Genomic DNA, 26,986 nt, shown 5'->3' on the forward strand with positions numbered 1-26,986 from the left:
AGTGGGCACCAGGAGGGCACCGGATGGTAGCCACCTCGACTAGGTGAGTGGGTGACGCTGTGCTCGGAGATCTCACGGACCAGGAGGCGTTGTTGGCGACCAGGATGGAGGAGCGAGCTGTCCCACAAAGAGAGAAGCTGTCGGCGTCGCTGGACCCAGGATTGGGCAACAAAGCCTTGGCAAATTCAAGCCCACGCGGTGGACCTAAAATGGCGTCTGGAGTGGACCAGGAGGGTCCGGGTGCCTCTCTTGAAGAAGGAAGCAAGGGCCAGTCTGGAGCAACCAGACCAGCAGCAGTGATGTCGTCGGGCGTCGTGTAGAATGCCACAAGCCAGCCGGCTAGTAGCCACACAGCGCGGTGAGCACACAAAAGCAGAAGGGCCCCACGCAGATCGTGGAGAGGCTGGAGGGCTGATCTTCGGTGCTGGAGCTGCTCAGGGTTGGGGCTTCTCGGACCCCAAAGCACTCACCAGTGGGAGACTCGGTGGGCTTGTTACAAAGAAGTCGTGCAGTCTTGGCGATTGTCGGTCCCTCGAGGTCTCGTCGCACTCACAGTTCTCAGCTTTGCTGTAGAGGTGAGTAGAGGTCAGAGGTGCCAGGGAAGCCGGGTCTCGTCGAGCTGGGTCGTCGGATTCGTGAAGAAGGACTTGCAGCAGACCGCAGTGTTCTTAGGATGGTGCCCGCTTGATGCAGGGTGACTACTCCTTAGCCACAAGGGAGAATCTTGAAGAAGAAATCTTGAAGTCCTTTCGAAGAAAGTTGTGTCTTGATTCCAAAGATGATCTAATTTGAACAGGGGGCCCGCTCCCATCTTTATACTAAAAAAGGGGGCTGACCCGGTGACTAGGTCCTGCCTATGGGTGGGACTAGGAGGGGGGTGGTTACACCCCTCTGCCATGCCGGACTTTCCCCAGGCCAGGGGCTGGTGTGCCCCTGGAACTGGTTCTGACCGGCCTATGCGTAGTGAGCACCGGGGTGCCACTCAGCAGTCACCTTCCTGTAAAGCCCTGCCTACCCAGGATACACAAAACCATGTCTGGGACGGTGCTAGCACCGCCCCTGACAGGAAACCCTTTGTCCAGGCTCCCCTCGCTGGAAGGACTCCCAGCTGCAGGGGGTCAGACTCGTGTCTGTGGTGGCAGCATCCATTTTGTGGAGCTGAGGCTTTGTTTAACTTTAACCGGGGTTCACAGTTACATACATGTCGTGTCCCTCTAGAAGGGTGGAATGCTAACCCCGTCGCCAGAATTGGCGAGGGGTTAGTATTCCAATTCGTATGACACCTTACTCGACATGTTTTGATAAAGCAATACCAAAGATAGCATTTAACCGCGAGGATTATAATGCACTTAAGAGTATATGGTATGCGATATCATGGAACAGCTATTAGGACTTGGTTCCGCAAGCTGCAGACAGGCTCAGCTCATGCCAGAGCACCATCTCACATGATTCCAAGCACTCTGCCTTCAGGATTGTCAAGGCCTGCCATAGGAGTGACTGATAGGAATCTGTGTGTCCATTTTAGGGTTAGGTATAGGTATACTACACCTACAGCAAAGGGTGATTACACGACTTTGCCCCAGCTGTCATGCAGCCAGTTGTGTCAAATTTAGGAGGACAGCCAGGGGTGGCATAATACATGCTTCAGCCCCTGGCAGCCCTGGGTACACCTATGCCCTGAGTTACAGGGTCTGATAAGGTGGCCCAGTACCAATTGGAAATGTACCTAGGGTACATGGAATCCATTTTACAGAGAGAGCAGTAGGCCTGGGGTACTGATTGGCAGGGCCCCAGGTCGACTATGTCAAAAACCAGCTAAAACACAGGGCAAAAAGTTGGGGGCAACCATAGTCAGGAGGTACCTTCCTACAGTGATCACCTTGTATCAGTCCAAACAACCCTTATGGTGATTGGTTGTAAGTCAACCTTATAGACCAGCTATCCTAGTGGTAGCATGGACAAAGCAGTCTTAGGCTAAACTCTTTTGGCATATGAAGCCAGCTGTTTTACCACATATAACCCCTTGAATACCAAGTGAAAGGACACCACACAGGTTGTTATGAAAATAAACAAGTATTTATTAACTAACATACACCTCTGAACTCTTTATGAGGTCAGAGGGCTAAGCACATGACAAACTCTTAGGAAAAATACGTTTAAGTTGCACGATTTATAATGGTGCCCTAGGGGCACGACAAACCATATACTAAGTAAGTGGAATGTGAAAGTCAATAATAGGAATGGAGCTGTCCAGAGGTTGTAGGATCGCTGGGACCACGCTATACTAACTTGAGGTAAGTAATAGGAGGCCCACGGAACGCGTGTGCAGAGTGTGAACTCACACGCGAGATGCGTACAAACGTCTATGGACAGTACAGTTTAAGAAAACGGTGAGTACGGACGTCCCTGACTAGATAGGACCAAACCGACTGTGGAACTGGACACTAGGAGAGTCAAGCTACCCTTGAGCACCGAAATGCTCGTGTTACCTCACCCACAGGCTGCGGGTGCATAGGTGCCAAGTCGTGTCGGGTTCCGGCGTTGAAGTCTATGGAGCCTGGAGTAAAAGATGCTGGAGGCGGTCAGGAGGAAGATGTCGGGTGGGATCCAAGGGTGGATCAGTGAAGAGAAGAACCTGAAAGCAGAGGGGACAATGTTCAAAGTCACTAGCCAGTGACTGGAGTGGAACCAGGAGTGGAACCAGATGTCGTCGTGATCAGGTGAAGGTGGACGCTTGTCACTGCAGCCACGTGGACCAGGTGGTGTCTTGGACGACCAGGATGGAGGCACGAGCTGTCCCACGCAGGCTCTCGCTATCGGCGGTGTCGGCTTCAGATTCGGAGTCAACAGGCCTTGGCAAAGGCAACCCACGCGGTGAGTGGAAACGGCGTTTGGAGTGGACCAGGTGGGTCCGGGGTGCTCCTCTTTTGGAGGGGAGCAAGGGCCAGTCTGGAGCAACCAGACCAGCAGTGAAGTTGTCGGGTTTCGTTGTCTAGGAGGTCACTAGCCAGCCGGCAAGTGACCAGACAATGCGTCGAGCAGCAAACAGGTAGAAGGGCCCCACGCAGATCTCGTGGAGGCTGGAGCGCTGGTCTTCGGTGCAGGAGCTGCTCGGGGTCGGGGCTTCTCAGTCCTCAAAGCACTTGGGCGAGGATACCTCTGAAGTCGTTCTGGAGCGAAGTGCTGCTTCTTTCAAGATGGCCGGTCCCACCTGTCTCGTCGCACCCACGGATCTCCGCTATGCTGCAGATGTAGGTAGAGGTCGGAGAGGTCTGGGAATCCGGGTCTCGTCGGGCTCTGAAGTCTGGATCCGGGAAGGAAGACGACAAAGGGAAACCGCTGGACGCTGATGGTGCCTGCTTGTGCAGGGTGGACACTCCTTGCCCACAAGGGAGATTTCTTCAGTCTTCTGTGGAGCAGAACGTCGAAGTCCAGAGTTTCTTCTTGTAAAGTTGTTCAGGATAATCTAATTTGGAATGGGACCAGCTCCTACCTTTATCCGGCTAAAGGGTGCTGTACAACGACTAGGTCCCTCCTCTGGGTGGGACCAGGAAGGGGGGTGGTTACACCCTCTATCCTTTGTCCGGTCTTGCGCCAGCTCTGGGGCTGGAGTGCCCCAGGAACTGGTTTAGACCGGAGTATGCACAGGGACACCTTCTGTGCCCCAGGCCTGTCTCATTCCTTTCAGCCCTGTCCTACCTAATACACAAAATCCTGTCTGGGGTGGTGCTAGCACCTCCCAAGGCAGGAAACCCTTTGTCCAAGCCTCCCTCGCTGGAAGGACTCCCAGCAGCAGGAGGTCAGACTTGTGTCTGTGGTGGCAGCATCCATTTTGTGATGCTGAGGCTCGAGTTAACTTTCACCGGGGTTCACAGTTACATACATGTCGTGTCCCTCTAGAAGGGTGGAATGCTACCCCCGTCGCCAGAATTGGCGAGGGGGTAGTATTCCAATTCGTATGACACCTTACTCAACATTTTTGAGAATGCTATACCAAAGTTAGCATTTGACCGCGAGGTTCATAATGCACTTAAGAGTATATGGTATAGCGTTATCATGGAACAGCTATTAGGACTTGGTTCCGCAAGCTGCAAACGGGCTCAGCTCATGCCAGAGCACCATCTCACATAATTCCAAGGACTCTGCCTTCAGGATTGATAAGGCCTGCCATAGGAGTGACTGATAGGAATATATGTGTCCATTTTAGGTTTAGATATAGGGAACTATATCTAAAGCAAAGGGTGATTACACCACCTTGCCCCAGCTGTCTTGCAGCCAGTTGTGTCTGTTTAGATGGCCAGCCAGGGGTGGCATAATACATGCTTCAGCCCCTGGAAGGCCCTGGGTACACCTATGCCCTGGATACCTAAGGTATGCTGTACAGGGACTGATAAGGTGGCCCAGTACCACTTGGTAAATGCACCTAAGGTACATGGTTGTCAATTTAGAGAGAGAACAGCTAAGCTGTGGGTCTGATTAGCAGGCCCACAGCCAGGGAAAGTCGTAAACCAGTGAAGCAAAAAGCAAAAATCTGGGGTGACAATAGGATTGCAGACCCTACTCTCATACAACGTGGGCGCTAAGAAGGGACGGGCGGTGCACAAGCTGACCATATCTCGGTGGGTCGTGTTGTGCATCAAGGTTTGCTACTCCTTGGCGAAGAAGGATCCTCCTGTTGGTCTGCGCGCCCATTCTACTCGGACCACGGGGGCTACTACTGCCCTGGGTCGGGGAGTCCCCTTGCAGGACATCTGTCAAGCAACTACGTGGGCCTCGCTGCACACGTTTACTAGGCACTACTGCCTGGACAGCCAAGTCCGGAGGGATTGCTTTTTTGGCTGTTCCGTTCTCCAGGACTTTCTGGTGTGATCTTTCTTTCGCAGACCCACCACCTGGGTTGGTATTGCTGGGGTATCTATTCTAGGGTAAGGAATCTAACACTTAACGTGTTTCTTTCAGATGCCCAAGTTACTTACCTTTGGTAACGATATATCTTTGAGAAACATTAGTTAGTGTTAGATTTCTTACCGCCCCACCCATCCTCCCCGTTCTGCGAACCGATATCTAGGGTTAAGGTAGTCCCTTTCAGGGCCCTAGTTTCATGGCAACAGTGTCGATTTCTATCCTGGCTCTGCATTACTGGCGCGGAAAGCTATGTACAGAACTGATGTCCGCGCACGAGGGCGGCGTCTAAGTACTTGGACGTCATCCCGGCGATCACGACGCCGACGACGGAGGCAGAGCCTCAAACGACGCCAACCGACGCGCAGGGGTAATGCTGACGGAATCTTTCCGGATCCAGTCTGACGCCTCGGGATATCCTAATATAAGGAATCGAACACTAACTAATGTTTCTCACAGATATATCGTTACCGAAGGTAAGTAACTTGTGCATCTGACCTCGAGCCCCTTTTGATTGCACATACATAGTAAGTGTAACTTTCCTATCTGTCAGGCCTTATTGTACCGGTTAGGTGTCTTCTTTGTGCATGCTCCTCTCCTCTATTCCTTCATGAAACACGGTCTCAGTGTGTCCATGAGTTCGCAGTCCGTGTAGGAGGATAAAGTTGGTCTCATTGATATAATGAAAGACGATCTGGGAGAGTTTAGACACAAACTGATTGTAAATATAAATTAGTTTGTTTTCGTATGCCATCACTTCAGCCCACTTAATATTTCTCGTGTTATTTGAGGTTGTGATTAAAGGAGTGGGTATTATTACCTCCAACATTTTGTCGCTAAATTTAGACATTATAAAGGATGCATTTATAGCATGGTGGTCACTGACTGGGCTTGGGATCACTTGCCTATCAAGTAATTCTGGCTAGTGATCGTTATCCAGTAGTACATGGTCAATTCATGAGGTGCTACAACCTCTCTTAAAAGTGAAGCAAGGAGGAGAGTCAGATTTGGTGTTGCCATTGACTAGTCTTAAGCCGTGGTCAATGATAAGACCCACCAATTGGGTGGCCACCTTCGATGTTTTACCCATGTTCTTGTACTCGCGATTGGGTGAGGTTTCTGTAGGCCATACTGATATAGGAATGCAGGTGTTGGTATCTCCTGCTACAATTTTTAAGATTTTTGAGGGCAAACTGTCCCATGAGATCATCCAGATTAGTCGCAATCATTGACTGCATATTGACTGCACAGACCCAATGTACATATTAACTAAAAGTATGTGTCTAAGGCCAGATCGAGTTTTAATGGTGATTTGTAGGGCAAGTAGGTCTTTAGATTCAGTTGGGAACATTTTAGTCACTGGGAACAAGTCCAGCCTAATCCATACCAAGAGCCCTGCCGGTGATGGAACTGCTCCTTCACTAAATGCAATAAAACCTGGGCGAGCAACAGATTCGATAGCCCATGTTTCTTGGAGCAGGATGATATGATGGGCGTCAATAAACATTCCCCACTCGGGGTCAGAGAGTTTGGATTTAATGCCTGCAACATTCCATGATAGTAATTTTAGGTGGGCCCCTTCTGACACCCCCATAGGTCTTGTAGTTGCTTGTAGGCTCTCCGGTATTGGTATGGGTTCTCCTATGTCATAGCCTATAGTCAGTCCCCTATGACTTTCTATCCCTTCATCGACTATTGGACTACCCTTGGCCAGTGCTACACAAGGGGATTGGATTGGGATGGAAAGTTCAAGCAGATCGGATAGATGTTAATCAATGTCGCCGGTATATGAGGGTGTGAGAATTTCATGGGTATTGAGCTTCAGTGAGTTGAAAAGCTGGTTATGTTGGCATTTAACGGGACTATCCAGTGTGTGGAAGGGAGGTTTGATTTTTAAGGTTGTCTGTATCCGGTCTAAACCGCAATTCTGATGCGATCTGACCTTCTCTGCTAAAGCCACATCCCTAAGAGCTACACCTATGTAGTCCCTCTCAGAATTATCTGTTGAGAATCGCCTGACGTTTATTATGTCCTCCCTAATGATTGAACAACAGCCCCTTTTGTAATGGAGCCAATGGATTACTTCGTTAACTAGGGTCTTTTATGACTCATAGTGGTACCTCTGGGGTTTTGGGACAGTTTTCATATACACATCAAAGCTTTTCATATAGGAGATTCCATTACTATTGGTACCACTGTTTATATTCTTTAGAGGGGCAGTGTGGAATTTATTGTTCTAAACAATATCAGGTAAGGTAGCGGGTTTATTCTGCATTAGTTCCCTTGTGTGAGCATGATGAGGATTAGGTTGATTATCGGCATACGAGGTGTTTTTGCTGCATTGGGGGAGTCGAGTGTGAGAAAGTAAGTTTTAATGTTGCTCAAAGTAGGAATTATTTGTCTCGTTAAGGATACTTTTATGACACTCATTGTTTGCAGATCTATTCGAGACAGTATTCCCTCGAGAATCAGAGGGTCCCCAGGCTGTTAGTGTCGAAGGGCCCGAAGCAATCAGATGTAGGGAGCCTACTATTGCCGCCTCCTCACTTGGCAAACAAAGGATTTCAGTTCCTGCACAGTTGCGGTTAGCCAAATGGGAATATTTATTTGCACAGTCCATGTTGATGACAAAATGGTCTTCGCTATTGATCGCAGGATCTGCCGTGTGAGTGAAAGGTTGTTTTTGAGACACTTTGAGTAGGTTTAGCTTAGGCGAAGTGGAATCCTAAATCAAGACAGGAGGGGTCCCAAAGTATGAGGCTATACTTTTACTGTTAGTAAGTCGGCTCTCCTTTGAGCATTTTTCCTTCCTCTTAGACTTGGAGCCTGATAATCTTGGAAGAGGGGCCAAAAGGACCTCCACCTCCTCTATTAACGCACAAGTTACTACTTGTGTAACGATATATCTGTAAGAGACATTATTTAGTGATAGATTCTTTACCTTATAATATCCCCAGGCGTCAGAATGGATCCAGAAAGTTTTGCTAGCAGTACCCCTGTGCTTCAGCGGGTGGCGTCGTGCGGCTTCGCGTCCGTCGCTTTCGTTGTATACGCTGAGTTGACGTCACGGAGACTACTCAGGCGCCACCCATGCGCGCTGACGTCAGTTCTGATACGACTTTCCGCACCAGGAACGCAGAGCCATGCAAGAAACTACCGCTGGTGCTATGAAACTAGGGCCCTGAAAGGGATGTTCTTAACTCTAGTAAACAGTTCGCAGAACGGGAAGGATGGGTGGTGCGGTAAGGAATCTAGCACTAACTAATGTCTCTTACAGATATATCGTTACACAAGTAGTAACTTGTGCATATAAAAGAGACATGTTAGCGATAGATTGCTTACCTTAGAATAGATACCACCGCAATACCGACCCCGGTGGTGGGTCTGCAAACAAGATTACACCAGAAGGTCACGGAGAACTGAACGGCCAAAAAAGTTGTCTCTCTGGACTTGACTGTCAAGGCAGTAATGCTGGGTAAAAGTGTGCAGCGAGGCCCACGTAGCCGCCTGACAAATCACCTGCAAGAGAACGCCGCGCCCCAAGGCACTAGTGGCTGCCGTTGCCCTGGTAGAATGGGCACGCAGTCCCACAGGAGGCTCCTTTTTAGCTGAGTATCATGCTTTGATGCACAGAACGACTCACCGAGAGATGGTTCGTTTGTGCACGGCCCGCCCTTTTTTGGCACCCACGTAGACAACAAAGAGCTGGTCTAGCACCCGGGACTGTTGTGTGCTACTCAGATAGAAGGAGAGCGCACGTTTTGGGTCCAGACGGTGGAGTCTCTCTTCCTCTTTGGAAGGATGCAGAGGTGGGAAGTAGGTGGGCAAAGTGATGTGGAAGGGTGTGACGACCTTTGGCAAGAAAGAAGGACGGGTTCTCAGAATCACCTTGTCCAGATGAACAGAAAGTTCAGAAGAAAGAGCCTGGAGCTCACTCACTCTTCTGGCAGATGTGATAGCGACCAGGAAAGCCGTCTTGAGTGAGAAGACGCAAAGGACAGTTGTGAAGGGGCTCAAAGGGAGCTTACATCAGATATGTCAAGACAAGGTATGAGTCCCATTGAGGCATGATGAACGGCACAGGAGGAAACGTGTGTAATGCCTTTCAGAAAGCGGTTAACAACCGGGAACTTAAAAAGAGAAGGCTGATCAGGAAGCCGTAGAAAGGTGCAGATGGCCGAAAGATAACCTTTGATAGCGCCCAGAGCAGAGCCCTGATGGGCCAAAGAAAGAAATAACAGAAGGACTTCAGAAAGAGTGGCAGGAAGAGGATCCACAGATTTTGCTGTGCACCATGCCACAAACTTGTTCCACCTGCAGGCGTACACCGTTTTCGTGGAGGGCCACTTGGCCGCCTGAATTACATCACAGGCTTCAGGAGGAAGATCGAAAGCTGTCAATTGTCGCCGCCCACATTGCCCTGTTTGTTGCAGTACCACATGGGGGTGGTGTTGTCCGTGGAACTCCTGCACTACACTTCCCTTGACAAAGGGAAGGAATGCCTTCAGTGGAAGTCCGATCGCCCGAAGCTCCAAAAGGTTGATATGGAGTCGGGACTCTGCTGGAGACCAGAGGCCTCTGATCTCCGCCTCTCCCCAAGTGGCCGCCCCATCCCAGGAGGGACGCATCCGTCACCACTGTGTGCTTCGGATGGGGAAGGGAGAGGGATCTGCCACTGACCCAATCGCGATTCATGAGCCACCACTGCAATTGTCGTGCAGTGCCTTCCGAGATCTGGACGTGATCGGACAGGTTGTCCTGATGCTGCACCCCCTGGAACTTCAGGTCCCATTGCAGGTCCCGCATGTACCACCTGGCATGTTGCACTAGCAGGATGCAGGAGGCAATCAAGACCAGGAGCCGGAGGGTCATCCTGACTGAAACCTGGGATAGAGACCAAAATATAGCCAGAATGTCCTGGACTTGCTGCTCGGGAGGATAAACCTGAAACCGCATCGAATCCAGAACCGCGCCGATGAAAGGGAGCTTCTGAGAGGGCCTCTGGTGCGACTTCGGCACGTTGATGGAGAACTCCAGCAAATGCAGGAGGTTGGCCGTGGTCTGGAGGTGGGTGACAACTGCCTGGGGCGAGCTCGCCTTTAACAACCAGTCATCGAGGTAGGGGAAGACTGACACCCCTGACCTGCACAGATGAGCTGCAACCACCGCCATCACTTTCACTTTCGTGAACACCTTAGGAGCGCTGGTGAGGCCGAAGGGGAGCGTGGCAAATTGAAAATGCTCCTGGCCTAGCGTGAACCGCAGGTAATGCCGGTGGGCCGGCAGGACGGGATGTGAAAATATGCATCCTGCAAGTCCAACGCTACCATCCAGTCTCCAGGGTCGAGGGCAGCCAGTCCTGCTCAGAATCACACTGACGAGCAAGAGGGTCCTCGGACCCCTCCCAATCATTCTCCACCGCCGGCACAGGTGGCAAAGGCCTCGGCGGCGAGGCAGGTATGGGGGAAGGAAGAGACGACACCGGCCGGGCCGAGCCGGCGCTGTGTCCTAATTCGGATACCAGGTGGGGACAAAACCCTCCAGGAACCGGGGCAGAGGCAGAACCAGCGGTATCCACTGCGGCACCGCCGGCGGAGCCGGGGCCAGCAGTATGGGACCACTTGGTGCCGTGGATGGAGGCTGCGGCGCAGGATCCTGCAGCGCCGGAGCCTGTGGCGGCGCCGGGGCTGGATTTGCCGGAGAAGTCGATGGACCAGCAGGATCCTGAGACAGGACTGTGGCGCCCGAAGGCGCACCGGCGGGAGCCCGAGGCCTAAACAGGCGGTCCATGGCAGCAAGGAATTCTTGCATCTGTGCAGAAGTCACCGACGGACCTGGGTAAGGCGGGTAGGCAGCGGGACTCAGAGGCTCCGAAGGAGCCGCAGGGGTGCAACCTCTTCCCCCTCGTCCGCATCCAAGGACCGACGGGGGGACATCTGAGAGCAAAAACGCTTCTTAGACTTCTTTTTCTGTCTTCTCTTACCCGAGTCCGAGAGTGAAGGCTTGGATCCCGAGGAGCGGTGATAACGACTCCGCGAGCGGTCACAGGAGCGACCCCTGGACCTCGAACGGCGCGGGGGCGAGTGCCAAACTTCAAGCTAATTCCGGCGCCTCTCCCTCAAGGCCTTAGGGACCATAGCCCTACAGTCCAGACAGGACCAGAAGTCATGGTCACGCTCCAGGCAGTAGAGACGAATGTCATGAGGGTCCGCCACCGACATATTGCGACGGCAGGCTCCGCAGGACTTAAAACCAGACTTCCCTACTCGCACCAGAGAAGACCATCACAAGACAAAAGACTCAAAAAGATAGTCAAAAAATTACTGAGGTACGTGCTCTAACGGAACCTGCGCTTACTGCCGGCGGAAAAAGAAAGAACTGATGTCAGCGCGCATGGGTGGTGCCTAAGTAATCTCCGTGACATCCTCTCGGCGCATACAACACCAGCAACGGACACAGAGCCGTATGACGTCACCCGCTGATGCGCAGGGGTACTGCTAGCAAAGCTTTCCGGATCCAGTCTGACGCCTGGGGATATTGTAAGATAAGGAATCTATCACTAACGTGTCTCTTTTAGAATCATCAATATCTGTTACGGTACAATTTTAGGCAGCGTGACGTGGGATTTTCCTTAAGTTGCCAGGGCCCATACTTCTGACAGCTGCTTTCCTTTTTCCCATTATGATAACCAGTCTAAACAGGAGACGCGTAGGAAGTTGAGGTGGAGGATAAAGTAGACAAAAGAGTCAGTAATAATCCATACAAAGAATTGTGTTATGTACTACTTACAGTTCCAAGGTGCTGCCAGTGTTGGGACCAAGGTGGGTGTTCCTGCCCTGTTGTTGCTGACATGCGCAGACTGGCCCGCTCTTGGCCAGAGCACGCCCGTGCGCGTCCCGCGCTGCGGGAGCACTGGGTTGTATTTAAGCGCCTCCCGGCGCAGAGATAAAACGTAGGCCGCATTTGCGCTGCGTGGGAGCGTGGAGATTGCAGTACCTGGTCCCCCCAGTGACGAGTCAGGCAAGTCCAGTGGAAAGTACGAGCTCCTGAGGTAATATTGTTCCGTGTTGGGGACTTCTGCCCTGGTCGATGGGTAAGTACAGCTTAGTGAGAGCCATGTGACACCAGGTTTTATTCCAGATGAATTCTCTTATGACACTCTCAAAGTTACTAAATGGGCAGGGGCAATGTAGAGGGGCAGGTTGGTGAAATAGTACGCAAGGCAAGGCAAGACCACCATCTTAAGAAGTGCAACTTGTCCCATAGCAGGGAGGGAGAGAGAGCGCCAGAACACCATCTGGGATCGAACTGACGTTATGGCTCATACAATATTACCTTCCATCTGGTCGGCTGGTTGATGGTAGATCCTAATCCCCAAGTACCTAAACACAGATGGTTGCCACGTAATGGAACACTGTTGGGTGTCAGTTTGGAGCGAGCCATATGCAAATCAGTGTTGACCTTGCTCCGGTAGGAACAGTCCAGCCCAGAATTACCCAGCCAAGTCATCCCTGAAACGGAACACAAGGACATTACTATTTGCTTATATTTTTTTGGCCAGCTGGGTTTGTTTTATTTATTCCGTGATAATCGGGGTATCATTGTTCCTTTGATCAGCTGTGAAATTTCAGTCAGGAAAATACCCTTTGTATAATATCTTAAATTATCATACTGGTATAATGGTGGTATTTTTCCGTTTGCACAACTGCTTAATGTGCTCGTATTTTTCATATTGGTTTATGTGTGTCAGTCATAACTAAGAAACTAAGAAAACCTCTTAATTGGAGTGCACAACATCTATATTGATTTATCTATCAAGGTGATCATATTAGAGCATTGTTTCTTCAGTCCACTGGGCACACGTCTGGTCCAACAACACACTGATATGCAAATATGGGATAGAATTTCTAATTGTGGTAGAACTACATTTTGATTTCCACATATATAGGTCTTGTTTTGCTAATATTTGAAGAGATTCAGAGTAATTACTCTCCACTTTTTTCTTAGGGAAGTATTATTTGTTACTGTTAGTGCTAGTAACAAATTTTCAAACATATTCATGTCCTCTATTTGGAAATATTCTGTGGTCTTTCCTTGTCCTTTTGAAATCAGACACTTGTGAGAAAAAGAGCACAAAATACATGTGGCACCAGTTATTTCCCAGATATACGTCTTTGACCAACATAGTTTCACAACACATTTCTGGATATCTCTGGCACTATGAGGTGTGCAAGTTAGTGTTGAATGATTCCAGTTTCTTCTTATCTAATGCTTAGGCATATTTGGGGAAAAAAGTATCTGTAGGAAAAAAATTATTTACTTCCGAACCAGCGTAAAAGTATCTTGTACTATATAATGACACTTATTACTGTATATTTTATATTTTGAAACAAGACTCGACAAAGCTGTAATTGTTAAGTTGATAGAAAGGTTGACTCAGCTTTACATTTTTTTGACATAGACAAGAGTGGACCACTGAACAGAATGCATCAAACCCCTTTTCTGTAATGGAATTAATGCGTACTCAAACAATTTTAGAGAAATCCGTTTTTTGTGTATTTCAAGAGAGTAAATCTTTTTTTAATTAATTTGTAACATGTTTGTAAGGTGTTCTTGAACAGCTATCTGAGCTGGAATTGACTTCCTAAAATGCTATTTTTTTTAATCAATTGGGTAGTTTTTCATTTATTTCCCAAGACTAGTTTACGAGTTGAATTTTTCTCATGTTTAACCTAGACTGCATTTAAATGCTTGATTTTTTTACTTGATTTAGAAATCCGTTAATTGTATTGTTCTCTGCTGGTTTATCACATATGTTAATGTTGTGCTAATCTGGTTTCTCAGGGTAAAAACCATCATCATAACCAGAATGAACATTTTCAATCTGATGGCCATGGTAAGTGTAAAACAGAAATTTTCTTGAAAGTGATATGCTCTTTAAAATTAAGCGGTCTATTGCTCAAATTACCTCGTTTCCTCATGGATATCTTTTATTGGATTTGACATGTGGAGGGCAGTTTTCTCATCAGTGGAGTTCTCATTGATTGAAAATGTGTACATTAATCATTCTACATTGTTCTGATCTTACAATAGCAATTACTGTATTTAATGGATAAGCCCCCGGTGACCGCTTTTAATTCTTTCCTTACATGTTGATTGAGGAAGCCATTGATTTTTTTGATTCTGATGGTATTTTCTAATAATTTACTAGGTTTGTAGCACTGTTTTGACAAAACAGATACCTTGATTGTATTTCTATGGGTATTTGTTTTTACCATAGCATTGCTGAGGCATGCAAAGCCTCTCGGAGGTAAGTGTTTGCTACTTATCAAAATATATCTTACATCTTCATTGTTGAAATGAAAATAAATTACTCTTTTCAACAATTTTAAACAACATACAGGTAAAACTGTCTTTCTGCATGACTTGCATGAGGCGGGGTCTGCATCTGTGCTGTGGTTAGGATACTAATGAATATTTATTTTGTCTACCTTCAATTTGTAATCTCATAAGGAAGAGAGCATGGGGATAAGTCTTGCTTTTCCAGAATAAATAGAGCACCATATGCTCTGAGAGACACCTACATTTTGCACAGTTTTCTTGGTATGAACTGGAAGAATCCGGTTTCTGTAGGGTCTTCGTACATTTCCGACACAAAATATCAAGCATATTCTTAAGAGTTAACCCCATAAGTGACAAACTGTACACGATAAAGACCAGAGCAAAGACTTGTGCAGTTTTTTTCTGCTCTTGTTGCTAGTGCATTTTGTGGTTTGCACTGTGCCTCTTTTAATACCTAAAACGAGTCATTCATTGACTGCAAGTTTTCATTTGCTTAAGGCATCCTAGCCAGCCTGTTTTAGTCTGTGAGACAATAGTCCAGTTTCTCAGTGACTCAGCCTTTACCTAGTGGTATTTGCAGGTTCGACAAACCCAAGTTGAGGGTGCATCTTCGACTAGCACCTGCTCTTCTGTCAACAAGAACAGAGAGCGTATGTGACCCTGTTCTAAATCCACATACTGCCCATTAACCCATCATCTAATGGGGTTGCTTCATAGATATTCTTAATATAAAAAAGTTTAACTTTTGAGCATTGACTTTAAGTTGAATCAGTGTGATTTAGACTGTAAGCCCAGAATGACCCAGTACGTGACCAGCATGTTCAGATTTTATTTTGTTATTGGTTTTGGAAATAAGAAAATGCTAGAGATATTTTTCACGGATGTGTTGGATAATTCGGGAGCAGTCAAACGATCTGGTGTTTCTAAGAAAGTGACAAATAGGCTGTCCTGATGATATAGAAGGAGTTCTTTTGAAGTTATTTTGTACTTCCTGGAATTGTCCGGTATGTTTGGTTATGGGCAGAAGTTTGTTTAGATCTTCACCTGTGTCACCTTTGGTATATATACGCATGTAGACAACATGAGGTTTGCAAGTATGTCTTCTACAGCAATGCCACGTGTTGAGAATAGTGTTTTCTGCTAAAACTGAGAAAAAATATTGAGCTCAATAAATGACATTCAGGCATCCCAATAAAATCTTATCCCGATTTTCAGCAGCCTTCTCAGCCAAGTTTATGGCTCTAGGTTTCTGCTCTAACAACGTGGACGCTCCAATGCAAAGTTTACAAAGATTGCACAAGGTGACAGTTCTGCAAATACAGAAATTAAGACTATGAGTAAATGTTCATTTTTGTTTACCCCTTTTGGTTAAATATTTTTGCCGTTCAATGCCAAAGACGCCTACGTCAAAATGACTTCAAGTGAGTGAATTTTGTGGTCCAAGATTTCAAACCCTGCGCATTCTGTGAGTTCTTCAACTTCTGATGTTGTTTGACATCAAAACTCCAAAAAGTTCATACTTTTAAAAGTTGGAAACAAACCATCTTCTGTGTTGAAAAATAAGGAAGGCAACTGTAATATAGCAACTCACACTTCTCAAATTCAAAAACTGATAGTCGTTCTAGTAGGAATAAACTGGACAAAATTAATCCACCAAACTTGATATTAATTTCAGCATCAAAACTTCAGCTAAAAATGCTGTGGCATAAAAATCAGTTTAGGTGCCAAAAAAACATAATTCCAAAAGAAAAATATTTAAGGAAACAGTGAAACAATATGTTTTACCTTCGAAAACTAGTGCTAAACAGCAAAGAGAGTGCACCTACAGTGATAGGAAGGAATACAATGCCAGCCCCTCTGGGATACCCTCATCATTCTGTGCCATGAAACCATCTTGTTAAGGCGTGTTTTAGAAAAATGTCAATATAACATTCACATAATATACAGGAGAAGAAAGTGAAACATTGTTACACATAAATTCCCTACAAAAGAGAATTATGTCTTCGCCAATTGTACTAAGTGTAATACAGTAAGGCTAGGAAAGTTTTAAAAAATTGCTAGCATTGTTATGCTAAGGACCGAAAGAATATGTAGGGCCCACTACAAGGCCTTCTACATATAAGAGCACATATAGAGCCAGATGTGTTCATTGTGTTAAAATTGAGGATGAGATTTTTAAAATCCAGTAACCTCAAGTGGCTCGCATCCAGATCAATAAAGCAAGGGATTGTTGAGAGAGCAGTAGTGACTCATTGTCACATTTGTAATTAATTAAAATTAATTAATTAATTATGTGCTTATATAGCGCAGGACTCACTCCCGAAGGGGTACCTCCGCGCTTCGACCGCTGCGAAACCCTTCCTGGCTTCCCTGAGAGATGGTCCCTTAATGGGTATCTCCAGGGTGAGACCAGGCATCCCCGGCGGTCTGGTGGGGCCGTTAGTGAAGATGAGGCAAGCTAGTGCCCAGAGTTGCCGAGTGTGATCGCTGATCAGAGTGGGCACCGAGGCGAGAGAATTATCGAGTCCGCTGACCCTGGTCCGGAAACCTGCCGCGTCGGGAATCGAACCCTGGTCCCGGGCCGTCCTCTGCTCTCGGGTCTGCCGCCTCTAACCAGTGAGCCACACTACCATAATCCATAAAGCCACTACCCAGCATCTCCCTGAAGGACACAAAGAGGGCAATCCAGTTTCAAATACATGCCTCAAGACAGCCGGCAGGCAGCTGAGTGCGAGTTTTATAATCCTCTGTTTGGATTACTGGAGAGCGTCCTCTCTAGATGCATTCTACCCGCTTGAAAAACACTACTGAGCCCGTACAGACGCAATCTTAACCTTCTGCTCTGACCCCACTGCACACCCAGGTTTCCACTGCACTGACGCCGTTGCAGTCTCCACCGCGAGTGATGCCCATTTCAGACCTGCAAATTGACTTAGGCCCGAGCTTGTGCTATAGAATAGCTAAAGCACAACCAGTTGTCATGCTTTACTGCGATCCATAAACTCATTCTTTCTATTGAACTGCTACATGCATGCCTTATGGGACCTGACCAATTAACCCCCTGCTGCTGCTGCAACTAAGCTGCATTAGTTTCTTTAGTGGCTGACATCCAACTAGACTGGATTATTTCAATCATGGCTGGAGATTAATCTTGTCCAGCAGATAGGTCCTACAGATTGTTTAAAGGGGCCACTCTCTGCTGTTAATTTCCGCCCATCCCACCCTTCTCCTGCACTGCAATGACGTTCTGAGGAGCCTCTGTCCATCTTTCTGCAAGAGGTGGATTTCCTACTCTCTAAGGGTTCCTGTGAACAGGTACCGGACTTGGAGAAAGGCGAGGATTGTTGTTCACGCTACTCCTTCATTCCAGAAAAGTCAAGGGCCTTAGGCCTATACTAGATATTTGTCTCCAAATGCCTTCTTGTCAAAAGACAGTCAGAATGCTAATATTGACTGATTCGATCTGCCCTGGATCTGCGAGATCAGCTGTTGTTCCTGGACTTGAAGCACACATTTTCTCTTGTAGGAGGATGGCTTGGTATATGGTGTACACTTATTTAAGTGAAGCACCCTGCACTAATCCAGACAACCCTAATGGTGATTTTAGTGGTCTTAGACAACTTTAGAAAGCTCTCAAGTGGTTGCTGTGGAGAGCAGAGTTCAGGCTTAGTCCAGAAGGAGTATTAAGCAGCTTGTTTTACTAAATCTAATCATGTAGTGCAGGTTAAACGAAAAAGAACCACACAGTGTAGCTATGTCTGTTACAGAACACTCACTAACACATTGGTGTATCTCCTAGCCGGAGATATCAACACTAATACACAATAATACTTCAATTGCAAGAAGTAAGTAAGGACAACACACATGGTTTCCAGGGGGAGACCAAACGATATACTAAAGAAGTGGAATGCGAACTGCGACTGAAGTCAAGACTTGAACCCTTAGACTCAGAAGAGCTGGGGATACAAGGAAGCACCCGAGGTAAGTACTCAGGAACCCCAAGGAGGATGGGTGCACAGTGGAAACATATCCGCTTGCTCAATGCAAGTCAGTGGGATATCGCAGATGATAATTTTAAAAAAGGACCCTTCCCAGTGGACACCTACAAACCCAGTGGAACACAGAAGGTTGGAGAGTAACCCTGCATTGGGATACCCCATGAACCAGGATATCTACACCAAGAAAGCCAGGTTCATAGGTGTGAAGTGACGTTGGAAACCGCCCTAGAATACAATGTAGGACTTAAGGAAAGATGGCGCTGGTGCAAAAGGTGAAAGATTCTGGTTGAATCAAAGTGTGGATTCTTGATCAGAAGAATCTGCAAGCAGAGGGGACAGAGTCTATGCCACTCGGAGGTGACCAGGAGGCACAGAAGAGCAATTACCATAGATGATGGAGGATGCAGGAGTGATGACAGTGACCTTGTCTCTACAGCTGTGAGGGCCAGGCAAAGCTGTGGCAGACCAGGAGCTGTGCAAGATCTGTCCCACATCAAAAGTCGAGAGCCGAGGGGGGCCGGTGTTCGGTGGGAGCACCAACAAGGCTTGGCAGCAACAGATGTGATAAACGAAAAAGGAGCAATGTTGGAACCATCGAAATCCAAGGGACTCCCCAATTGCAGGAGAATCAGAGCAGGCCCGAGGAAGGAGGGGAACCCACTGAAGCCGAAGAAGGACCTACAGACCGAAGGCACAGGAGTCACAAGAGGACCTCCAACAGCCCACCATAGATGCAGTGCAGAGGATGTGGTGAGGACAAAAATCTTGGCAAGAAGAGATGTTGGAGCTTCTTGTAGCCTGAAGATCTCTGGAGTACAGAGCCAGTAAGTCTTGGTAATGGCAAGTCAATGCGGTGCAGAGGGTTTCTGTTCCAGCGGTTCCAACGAGGGATACTGGGCTCAAACTTGCTGAGAGGACAGGTGAGGCCTCGAGGGAGTTGCAGAACTGCCACCTGGGTTGCTGAGCATTTCGAAGTCCGTGGGACATCGGGAGCAGCAAACCAATCAGCTTAGTCTCCATGCCTACAGATACAGGGGAGTTACTCATTCACTCCATGGGAGATTTATTTGTGTGTCCTTGATGCCCACAGGCCTCGAGAGGATCCTGGAAGAAGCAAAGACAATGAAAAAAACTAGCAGAGCAGCAGGAGACTTAGTTGGTGCAGTCTCGGTTCCAGGCGAAGTCCAGGTGTCCAGAGGATCGAAGTTGAAGTGGTGTCTGGTTTGAATCCTGTCCCACAATGAATCTGAAGAGCCACCAACAGGTAAGGTCTGAAGTATGTACCCTAGGGAAAGGGTTAGAACGATTCAGGGGTTCCTCCCAGAAGAGAGGCTGGACAGAGGGGAGGATACTCCCAGGTCCTTCGTCCAGTTTCATACCAGAGTGGTAGCGAAGGGCTCCCTGAACTGGCTAAAACTGGAGTATGCAAGGAGGGCACCAAAATTGCCCTACAAAGCCATCTGTTAGGACTAGCAAGCACCCTCACCCAGCCTAATACACCAAGTCCTATCTGGGAGGGGATCACACCTCCCTGTGACAGGAAACCTATTGTTCCACCTTCCCCTGTTTGAGCGCAGCTTAGCAGCAGGAAGGCAGAAATGTGTCTGTGGTCGACAGCAGCACTAATTTGCTGTTAGACCCCGAAAGACTGGTATCGGTAATACAGAGGGGCACCCTAGTAGAGCCCCCCAACACCTGGGAGCCTACATTCAATTCTGGAATAGGTGTTGGGGTAAGATTCCAACATGTTTGATACCGGATTTGGTCCAGCCAATTGTGAGAAGTTGGCCTGATATATGATGTTTACTAGTTCTAGTGATCACCTTGTATCAGTCCAAACAACCCTTATGGTGATTGGTTGTAAGTCAACTTTATAGACCAGCTATCCTAATGGTAGCATGGACAAAGCAGTCTTAGGCTAAACTCTTTTGGCATGTGAAGCCAGCTGTTTTACCACATATAACCCCTTGAATACCACATGAAAGGACACCACACAGGTAGTTATGAAAATAAACAAGTATTTATTAACTAACAACACCTCTGAACTCTTTATGAGGTCAGAGGGCTAAGCACATGACAAACTCTTAGGAAAAATACGTTTAAGTTGCACGATTTACAATGGTGCCCTAGGGGCACGACAAACCATATACGAAGTAAGTGGAATGTGAAAGTCAATCAAAGGAATGGAGCTGTCCAGAGGTTGTAGGATCGCTGGGACCACGCTATACTAACTTGAGGTAAGTAGTAGGAGGCCCACGAAACGCGTGTGCAGAGTGTGAACTCACACACGAGATGTGTACAAACGTCTATGGACAGTACAGTTTTAAGAAAAGGTGAGTACGGACGTCCCTAACTAGATAGGACAAAAACGACTGTGGAACTGGACACTAGGAAAGTCAAGCTACCCTTGAGCACCGAGACGCTCGTGTTACCTCACCCACAGGCTGCGGGTGCATAGGTGCCAAGTCGTGTCGGGTTCTGGCGTTGAAGTCTATGGAGCCTGGAGGAAAAGATGCTGCAGGCGGTCAGGAGGAAGATTTCCGGTGTGATCAAAGGGTGGATCAGTGAAGAGAAGAACCTGAAAGCAGAGGGGACAATGTTCAAAGTCACTAGCCAGTGACTGGAGTGGAACCAGATGTCGTTGTCGCGATCAGGTGAAGGTGGACGCTTGTCTCTGCAGCCACGTTGACCAGGTGGTGTCTTCGACGACCAGGATGGAGGCACGAGCTGTCCCACGCAGGCTCTCGCTGTCGGCGGTGTCGGCTTCGGATTCGGAGTCAACAGGCCTTGGCAAAGGCAACCCACGAGGTGAGTGGAAACGGCGTCTGGAGTGGACCAGGAGGGTCCGGGGTGCTCCTCTTTTGGAAGGGAGCAAGGGCCAGTCTGGAGCAACCAGACCAGCAGTGAAGTTGTCAGGTTTCGTTGTCTAGGAGGTCACAAGCCAGCCGGCAAGTGACCAGACAACGCGTCGAGCAGCAAACAAGTAGAAGGGCCACACGCAGATCTAGTGGAGGCTGGAGGGCTGGTCTTCGGTGCAGGAGCTGCTCGGGGTCGGGGCTTCTCAGTCCCCAAAGCACTTGGTCGAGTTTACCTCAGGAGTTGTGCTGAAAGCGAAGTGCAGATTCTTTCAAGATGGCGGTCCCACGTGTCTCGTCGCACCCACAGGTCTGAGCTGTGCTGCAGATGTAGGTAGAGGTCGGAGAGGTCTGGGAATCCGGGTCTCGTCGGGCTCTGAAGTCTGGATCCGGGAAGGAAGACGACCAAGTGAAGCCGCTGGACGCTGATGGTGCCTGCTTGCGCGGGGTGGACACTCCTTGCCCACAAGGGAGAATTTCTTCAGTCTTCTGTGGAGCAGAACGTCGAAGTCCAGAGTTTCTTCTTGTTGAATTGATCAGGATAATCTAATCTGGAATAGGACCAGCTCCTACCTTTATTCAGCTAAAGGGGGCTGCACTACGACTAGGTCCCTCCCCTGGGTGGGACCAGGAAGGGGGGTGGTTACACCCCCTATCCTTTGTCCGGTCTTGCGCCAGCTCTGGGGCTGGAGTGCCCCCGGAACTGGTTTAGACCGGAGTATGCACAGGGACACCTTGTGTGCCCCAGGCATGTCTCATTCCTTTCAGCCCTGTCCCACCTAATACACAAAATCCTGTCTGGGGTGGTGCTAGCACCTCCCAAGGCAGGAAACCCTTTGTCCAAGCCTGCCTCGCTGGAAGGACTCCCAGCAGCAGGAGGTCAGACTTGTGTCTGTGGTGGCAGCATCCATTTTGTGATGCTGAGGCTCGAGTTAACTTTAACCGGGGTTCACAGTTACATACATGTCGTGTCCCTCTAGAAGGGTGGAATGCTACCCCCGTCGCCAGAATTTGCGAGGGGGTAGTATTCCAATTTGTATGACACCTTACTCGACATGTTTTGATAAAGCGATACCAAAGTTGGCAAATAACCGCGAGGATTATAATGCACTTAAGAGTATATGGTATGCGTTATCATGGAACAGCTATTAGGACTTGGTTCCGCAAGCTGCAAACGGGCTCAGCTCATGCCAGAGCACCATCTCACATAATTCCAAGCACTCTGCCTTCAGGATTGATAAGGCCTGCCATAGGAGTGACTGATAGGAATATATGTTTACATTTTAGGTTTAGATATAGGGGACTATATCTAAAGCAAAGGGTGATTACACCACCTTGCCCCAGCTGTCGTGCAGCCAGTTGTATCAGATTTGGATGGCCAGCCAGGGGTGGCATAATGCATGCTGCAGCCCCTGGTAGGCCCTGGGTACACCTATGCCCTGGATACCTAAGGTATGCTGTACAGGGACTGATAAGGTGGCCCAGTACCAATTGGTAAATGCACCTAAGGTACATGCTTGTCAATTTAGAGAGAGAACAGCTAGGCTGTGGGTCTGATTGGCAGGCCCACAGCCAGGGAAAGTCGTAAACCAGTGAAGCAAAAAGCAAAAATTGGGGGTGACCATAGTATTGCAGACCCCACTTTCCTACATAACCCCCCCCCCCCCCAAACATATGGACATTAAACTAACCTTGATCAGGTGAGTCTTCTTGTTCTAAGTGGAAGTACCTGGAGAGACCATCTGCATTACCATGGTCAGTCCCTGGGCGGTGCTCCACTGTAAAGTCCATCCCCTGTAGGGAAATGGACCACCTAAGAAGTTTGGGGTTTTCACCCTTCATTTGATTTAGCCATAAGAGGGGCTTATGGTCGGTCTGAATCTTGAAGTGAGCTGTCTGGAAGAACGAGGGAGCAATTGCCGTTTTCCGCCTGCTGACCACTGCTCGCCGCTCCCGCTGCGCGGGAGCCGCTTCGCCATTGTGTGGTGAAACTGACCTGTCTACGCGGACTGCACCAGCCGGTTGTGGGAGACCAACACCAGAGGAGGCTGCAGGGGTAAGCGCGCAGGGACTCACTATCCCAGGAGTCCCTGCCTGACCACGTGACCTCGGTCAGCGCCCCCCTGCGTGCCCGCCCCCACCGGCAAACTGCTGAAAGCAACGCTGGGTCTTGGCTGTTTGTGACCCTTTCCTGAGCTGTCTGGAAGAACGAGGGAGCAATTGCCGTTTTCCGCCTGCTGACCACTGCTCGCCGCTCCCGCTGCGCGGGAGCCGCTTCGCCATTGTGTGGTGAAACTGACCTGTCTACGCGGACTGCACCAGCCGGTTGTGGGAGACCAACACCAGAGGAGGCTGCAGGGGTAAGCGCGCAGGGACTCACTATCCCAGGAGTCCCTGCCTGACCACGTGACCTCGGTCAGCGCCCCCCTGCGTGCCCGCCCCCACTCTAATCCTATAACATCAAAGGAGAGTCCGTCTTGCGGGACGCAAGGGGGACGCCGGGCTAAGCTCGGGCAAAGGGCGGGCCGTCTGTGGCCGTCCGAGGTCGGACAAGGTTGGGTTGGGCCTGGTCTCTTGGCTCGCTGACTTGGAGCTGACGCATCTGCGCTTCAACATCTGCTGTGCAGACTGCTACGTAAGTTATATTGACTGTGGTCGTTCATTAAGTGCATGATGCCTCCCAAAAAGTTAACCACTTCTAGTAATTCTATTGAAAATTATCTGGTGCAAGTAGTTGAAAAAATTAACATCGACAGAAGAGCCTCTTTGGGAATAGACTCATCTGCCCAATCCCCATTCATTGACATCGAGGCTGATGATCCCTTTGGCCTTTTAATCAACAATAGCACTAATAGTGCTACACCTGACTTGTTTCCAGATACTATTACAATACAGCCAAGTGGTACCGTTGCTAGAGTTGAAGACCTGAGTGTCAATGAGGTATTGGCTGATACAATTATTAGTCAGGATCATTCTACCTCCCCTCCAGCACCCGTTCCGGGCAAACGGGAATGTCTCAGGCCAGCTAAGAATAGAGCAGCAAACCCCCCGAGGAAACACTCTGAGGAAGAGGAGCACGACCTGACTAGTGAAGCGTATATTACACTTTCGAATGCCCAATTTAACAAACTATTGGCTCTGATGGACACAAAAATTAAAGGTGTGATCAAACCCCTGGTTAGCAAAATAGATAAGCTAACCTCTGAGGTTAACCGTTTGGAAGGGCTACTTCAAAAATCTATGGGTGAGATAGGGAAACTTCCGGAAAATGTCTCTGCAAAGATAGAGGAATCTGTAAACAAATCAGTAATTACAGCTGTTAGTGGTCTCATCCCTGTCCCTGTATCAAACCCCCTAATGGCAAGTAATAACACTTTACCAGGTGATTCTCACACTACCTCGCTCCCTGCTCCTGTTGTTGAAGATCCGCCCATTGAAAAGGGGACTTTCGAACTTGTGGTTGAAGCTTCCCCATTGGTATTTGTCCTTGCCAATGTTCCTCCCTTGGCTCAAGGCGAACGGGAAACAACATCTTCTCTAAGAAACAAATCTTTATCATGGTTAACCACCAACATGATAATTACTCCTTGGGAAAGCAGCAACTTTCCGAAGAGCTTGTCAAAGCGAGAAGGGTACAGTGGATCGGGGATAGGGTGAAAAAGTTTAAAGGGGAGTGTGTCGTTCTCCACTTCTCCGACCCTGGGGTCTTGCCTAACATTCTACCAAACATCTTACCACCTCAAAGGCGAACAACTTTAATTGTTCCATTGACTTTGGACTTCTTCTATCCTAGAAAGGGAAGCGGACCAAACTCAAGTATTTTAAGAACCAAATGGAACATTGTGACTAAGAGGGGGAGGAAGGATGTTGCTTCAGTGGACTGGGGTCTGGGGTTGGAAAATCGTTTTTCTGAATTATCCAACTTAAGCGATTGCGACTGACAACCATTTACCTGTAATACTGTAACCGTGCCTGTTTGTGCCAAAAGTACACCAGATTTAGCTTGTAATTACCCAACAACTAGCCCTCTGGGGCTCTTGACTGTCGATTTACCTGGGGTATCTAATGTTACAACTGTAGACCAGGTTACAGGGGGTAAGGTGTTAAACTCACATTCTACAAGCTCTGGTATTCCTATGACACCTATCTCAGGGAATCTTTTGTCATGGAATGTGGCTGGAATATCTTCCAAAATGGACAGCGCAGATTGGTTTGAATTTATAAATAAGTATGACCTCTGTATATTTCAAGAGACTTGGGCTTGTGAGCCTACTTTTGCATTGGGGTATGTAAACTTTCATGTTCCTGCTATCAAGGGCCCTAAAGGGCGGCCTATGGGGGGCCTTACTATATGGGTTAGGCAGTCTTTAAAAATTGCTGTAAAATGTGTGGAACTTGACCAAAAAGATATACAGCTTATCAGATTGACCAGTGATTTACCCCTCTCCATGGATATATATAACATCTATGCCAGAGGTGGTAGCAAAGGTAGATCCGAGGTTCTTATGTGCCTTTATACAATTCTTGAGACCGCATCTGCAGGAAAAAACATCTTAATTGCAGGTGATCTGAATCGGACATTCGAACCTCTCATCACTGGTGATTCTCCTCTGGGATCGGAGGAAGATAAGCTTTGGGACATTCCCGCACTAGAGTCCCCCCCCGATAACTCGGTGGACGGCTGACATCCTAGGTCTAAACGCCATGTGCTTGGAGCATGGGTTACGAGCCCTGAACGGCCGAACCCAATCAGACCGTGTTCCCGCCATGACGTTTAACAACGGGCGAAGCAAAAGCCGCATTGACTACGTCATTTGTAGTACATCGCTATGGCCATCTCTCAGCGATATGGTAGTTACTGCCAGGATAGAAAGTGACCACGACCCGCTATGTGTTTCGCATAATTGGTGGACATCTAATGAAATCACTCCATTACATTGTGACTTATTTGTGCCGCCAACGATCACGCAATCCAATAATATGCGTAGGCTAAGATGGTCTGGTGTTAAAACGGACCAGCAGGCCCTGGAAAAGATAGGAGCAGCGGCAGACAAGGCCATCCTGGCATTGGAAAATATCACTGCTCTTGCAAAAGGACAAGAAGATGTTAATAAAGTTCATATGACTCTCTTTGATGAAGTCAAAAACTTTTTCTTAAAACCCGCACGGAATAACAGGGCTTGTCCACTTAAACCAGCAAGGTGGTATAACCAAGACTGCAGGGCAGCAAGATTTAAACTAGGTGCTGCAATTAAAAATAACAATCTGAGTGAGACTCGGTCTGCCAGGAAGCACTATAAAAACTGTATCGCCAGGGCAAAAAGAGACTGGGACGAAGACCATTGGCAGAAACTGAGATGTGCTAGTGAAAGTAAAAATTCTAGACAATTTTGGCATATCGTCAAATGGGGCCATGATAGACCTTCAGAGCCTCCCAACAATAATGTCCCTCATGATGCCTGGGTTAAGTTTTTTAGCGAGCAATACTCTTCCAGAGATCAGCCTGCTAGCAATTCTAACCTTACACATCTGTTTGCAGAGGAAGATATTTTTATGCTAAGCGAAATCCTGATTGCCCTGAAATCTGTTCATAGGGGCAGAGCCCCGGGTAATGATGGCGTCCCGGCGGATGTCTTTTTAGATGACACCGACAGGTGGAGTAAGTACATCTGCCTCCTATTAAACCACATAGCCAGGGGGGCTGAAATCCCGGTATCCTGGCGGGGTGCTGTCATTATACCAGTATATAAAAAGGGGGATCGTTCCCAACCCTGTAATTATCGCCCAATCAGCTTAATAGACACGGTCCAAAAGGTGGTAGGACGTGTAATCATTAACAATCTGCTTGATTGGGCTGAGGAGCAGAACGTTCTATCCCCTTTCCAGGCG

General features: G+C 48.2%; 1 protein-coding gene across 2 annotated transcripts in view; it reads left to right on the forward strand.

Moving 5' to 3' along the window:
* Positions 1-26,986, forward strand: part of HELZ (helicase with zinc finger) — a 1,742,088-nt gene that overhangs the window by 1,260,180 nt on the left and 454,922 nt on the right. For both annotated transcript variants that reach the window (XM_086930935.1, XM_086930936.1), the window contains exon 24: positions 13,747-13,798. In XM_086930935.1, the coding sequence (XP_086787061.1) occupies positions 13,747-13,798 (52 nt within the window). The remainder of the gene's footprint in view (positions 1-13,746; positions 13,799-26,986) is intronic.

The sequence above is a fragment of the Lissotriton vulgaris genome, chromosome 7 (assembly GCF_964263255.1).
Source record: "Lissotriton vulgaris chromosome 7, aLisVul1.2, whole genome shotgun sequence".
Taxonomy (NCBI): domain Eukaryota; kingdom Metazoa; phylum Chordata; class Amphibia; order Caudata; family Salamandridae; genus Lissotriton; species Lissotriton vulgaris.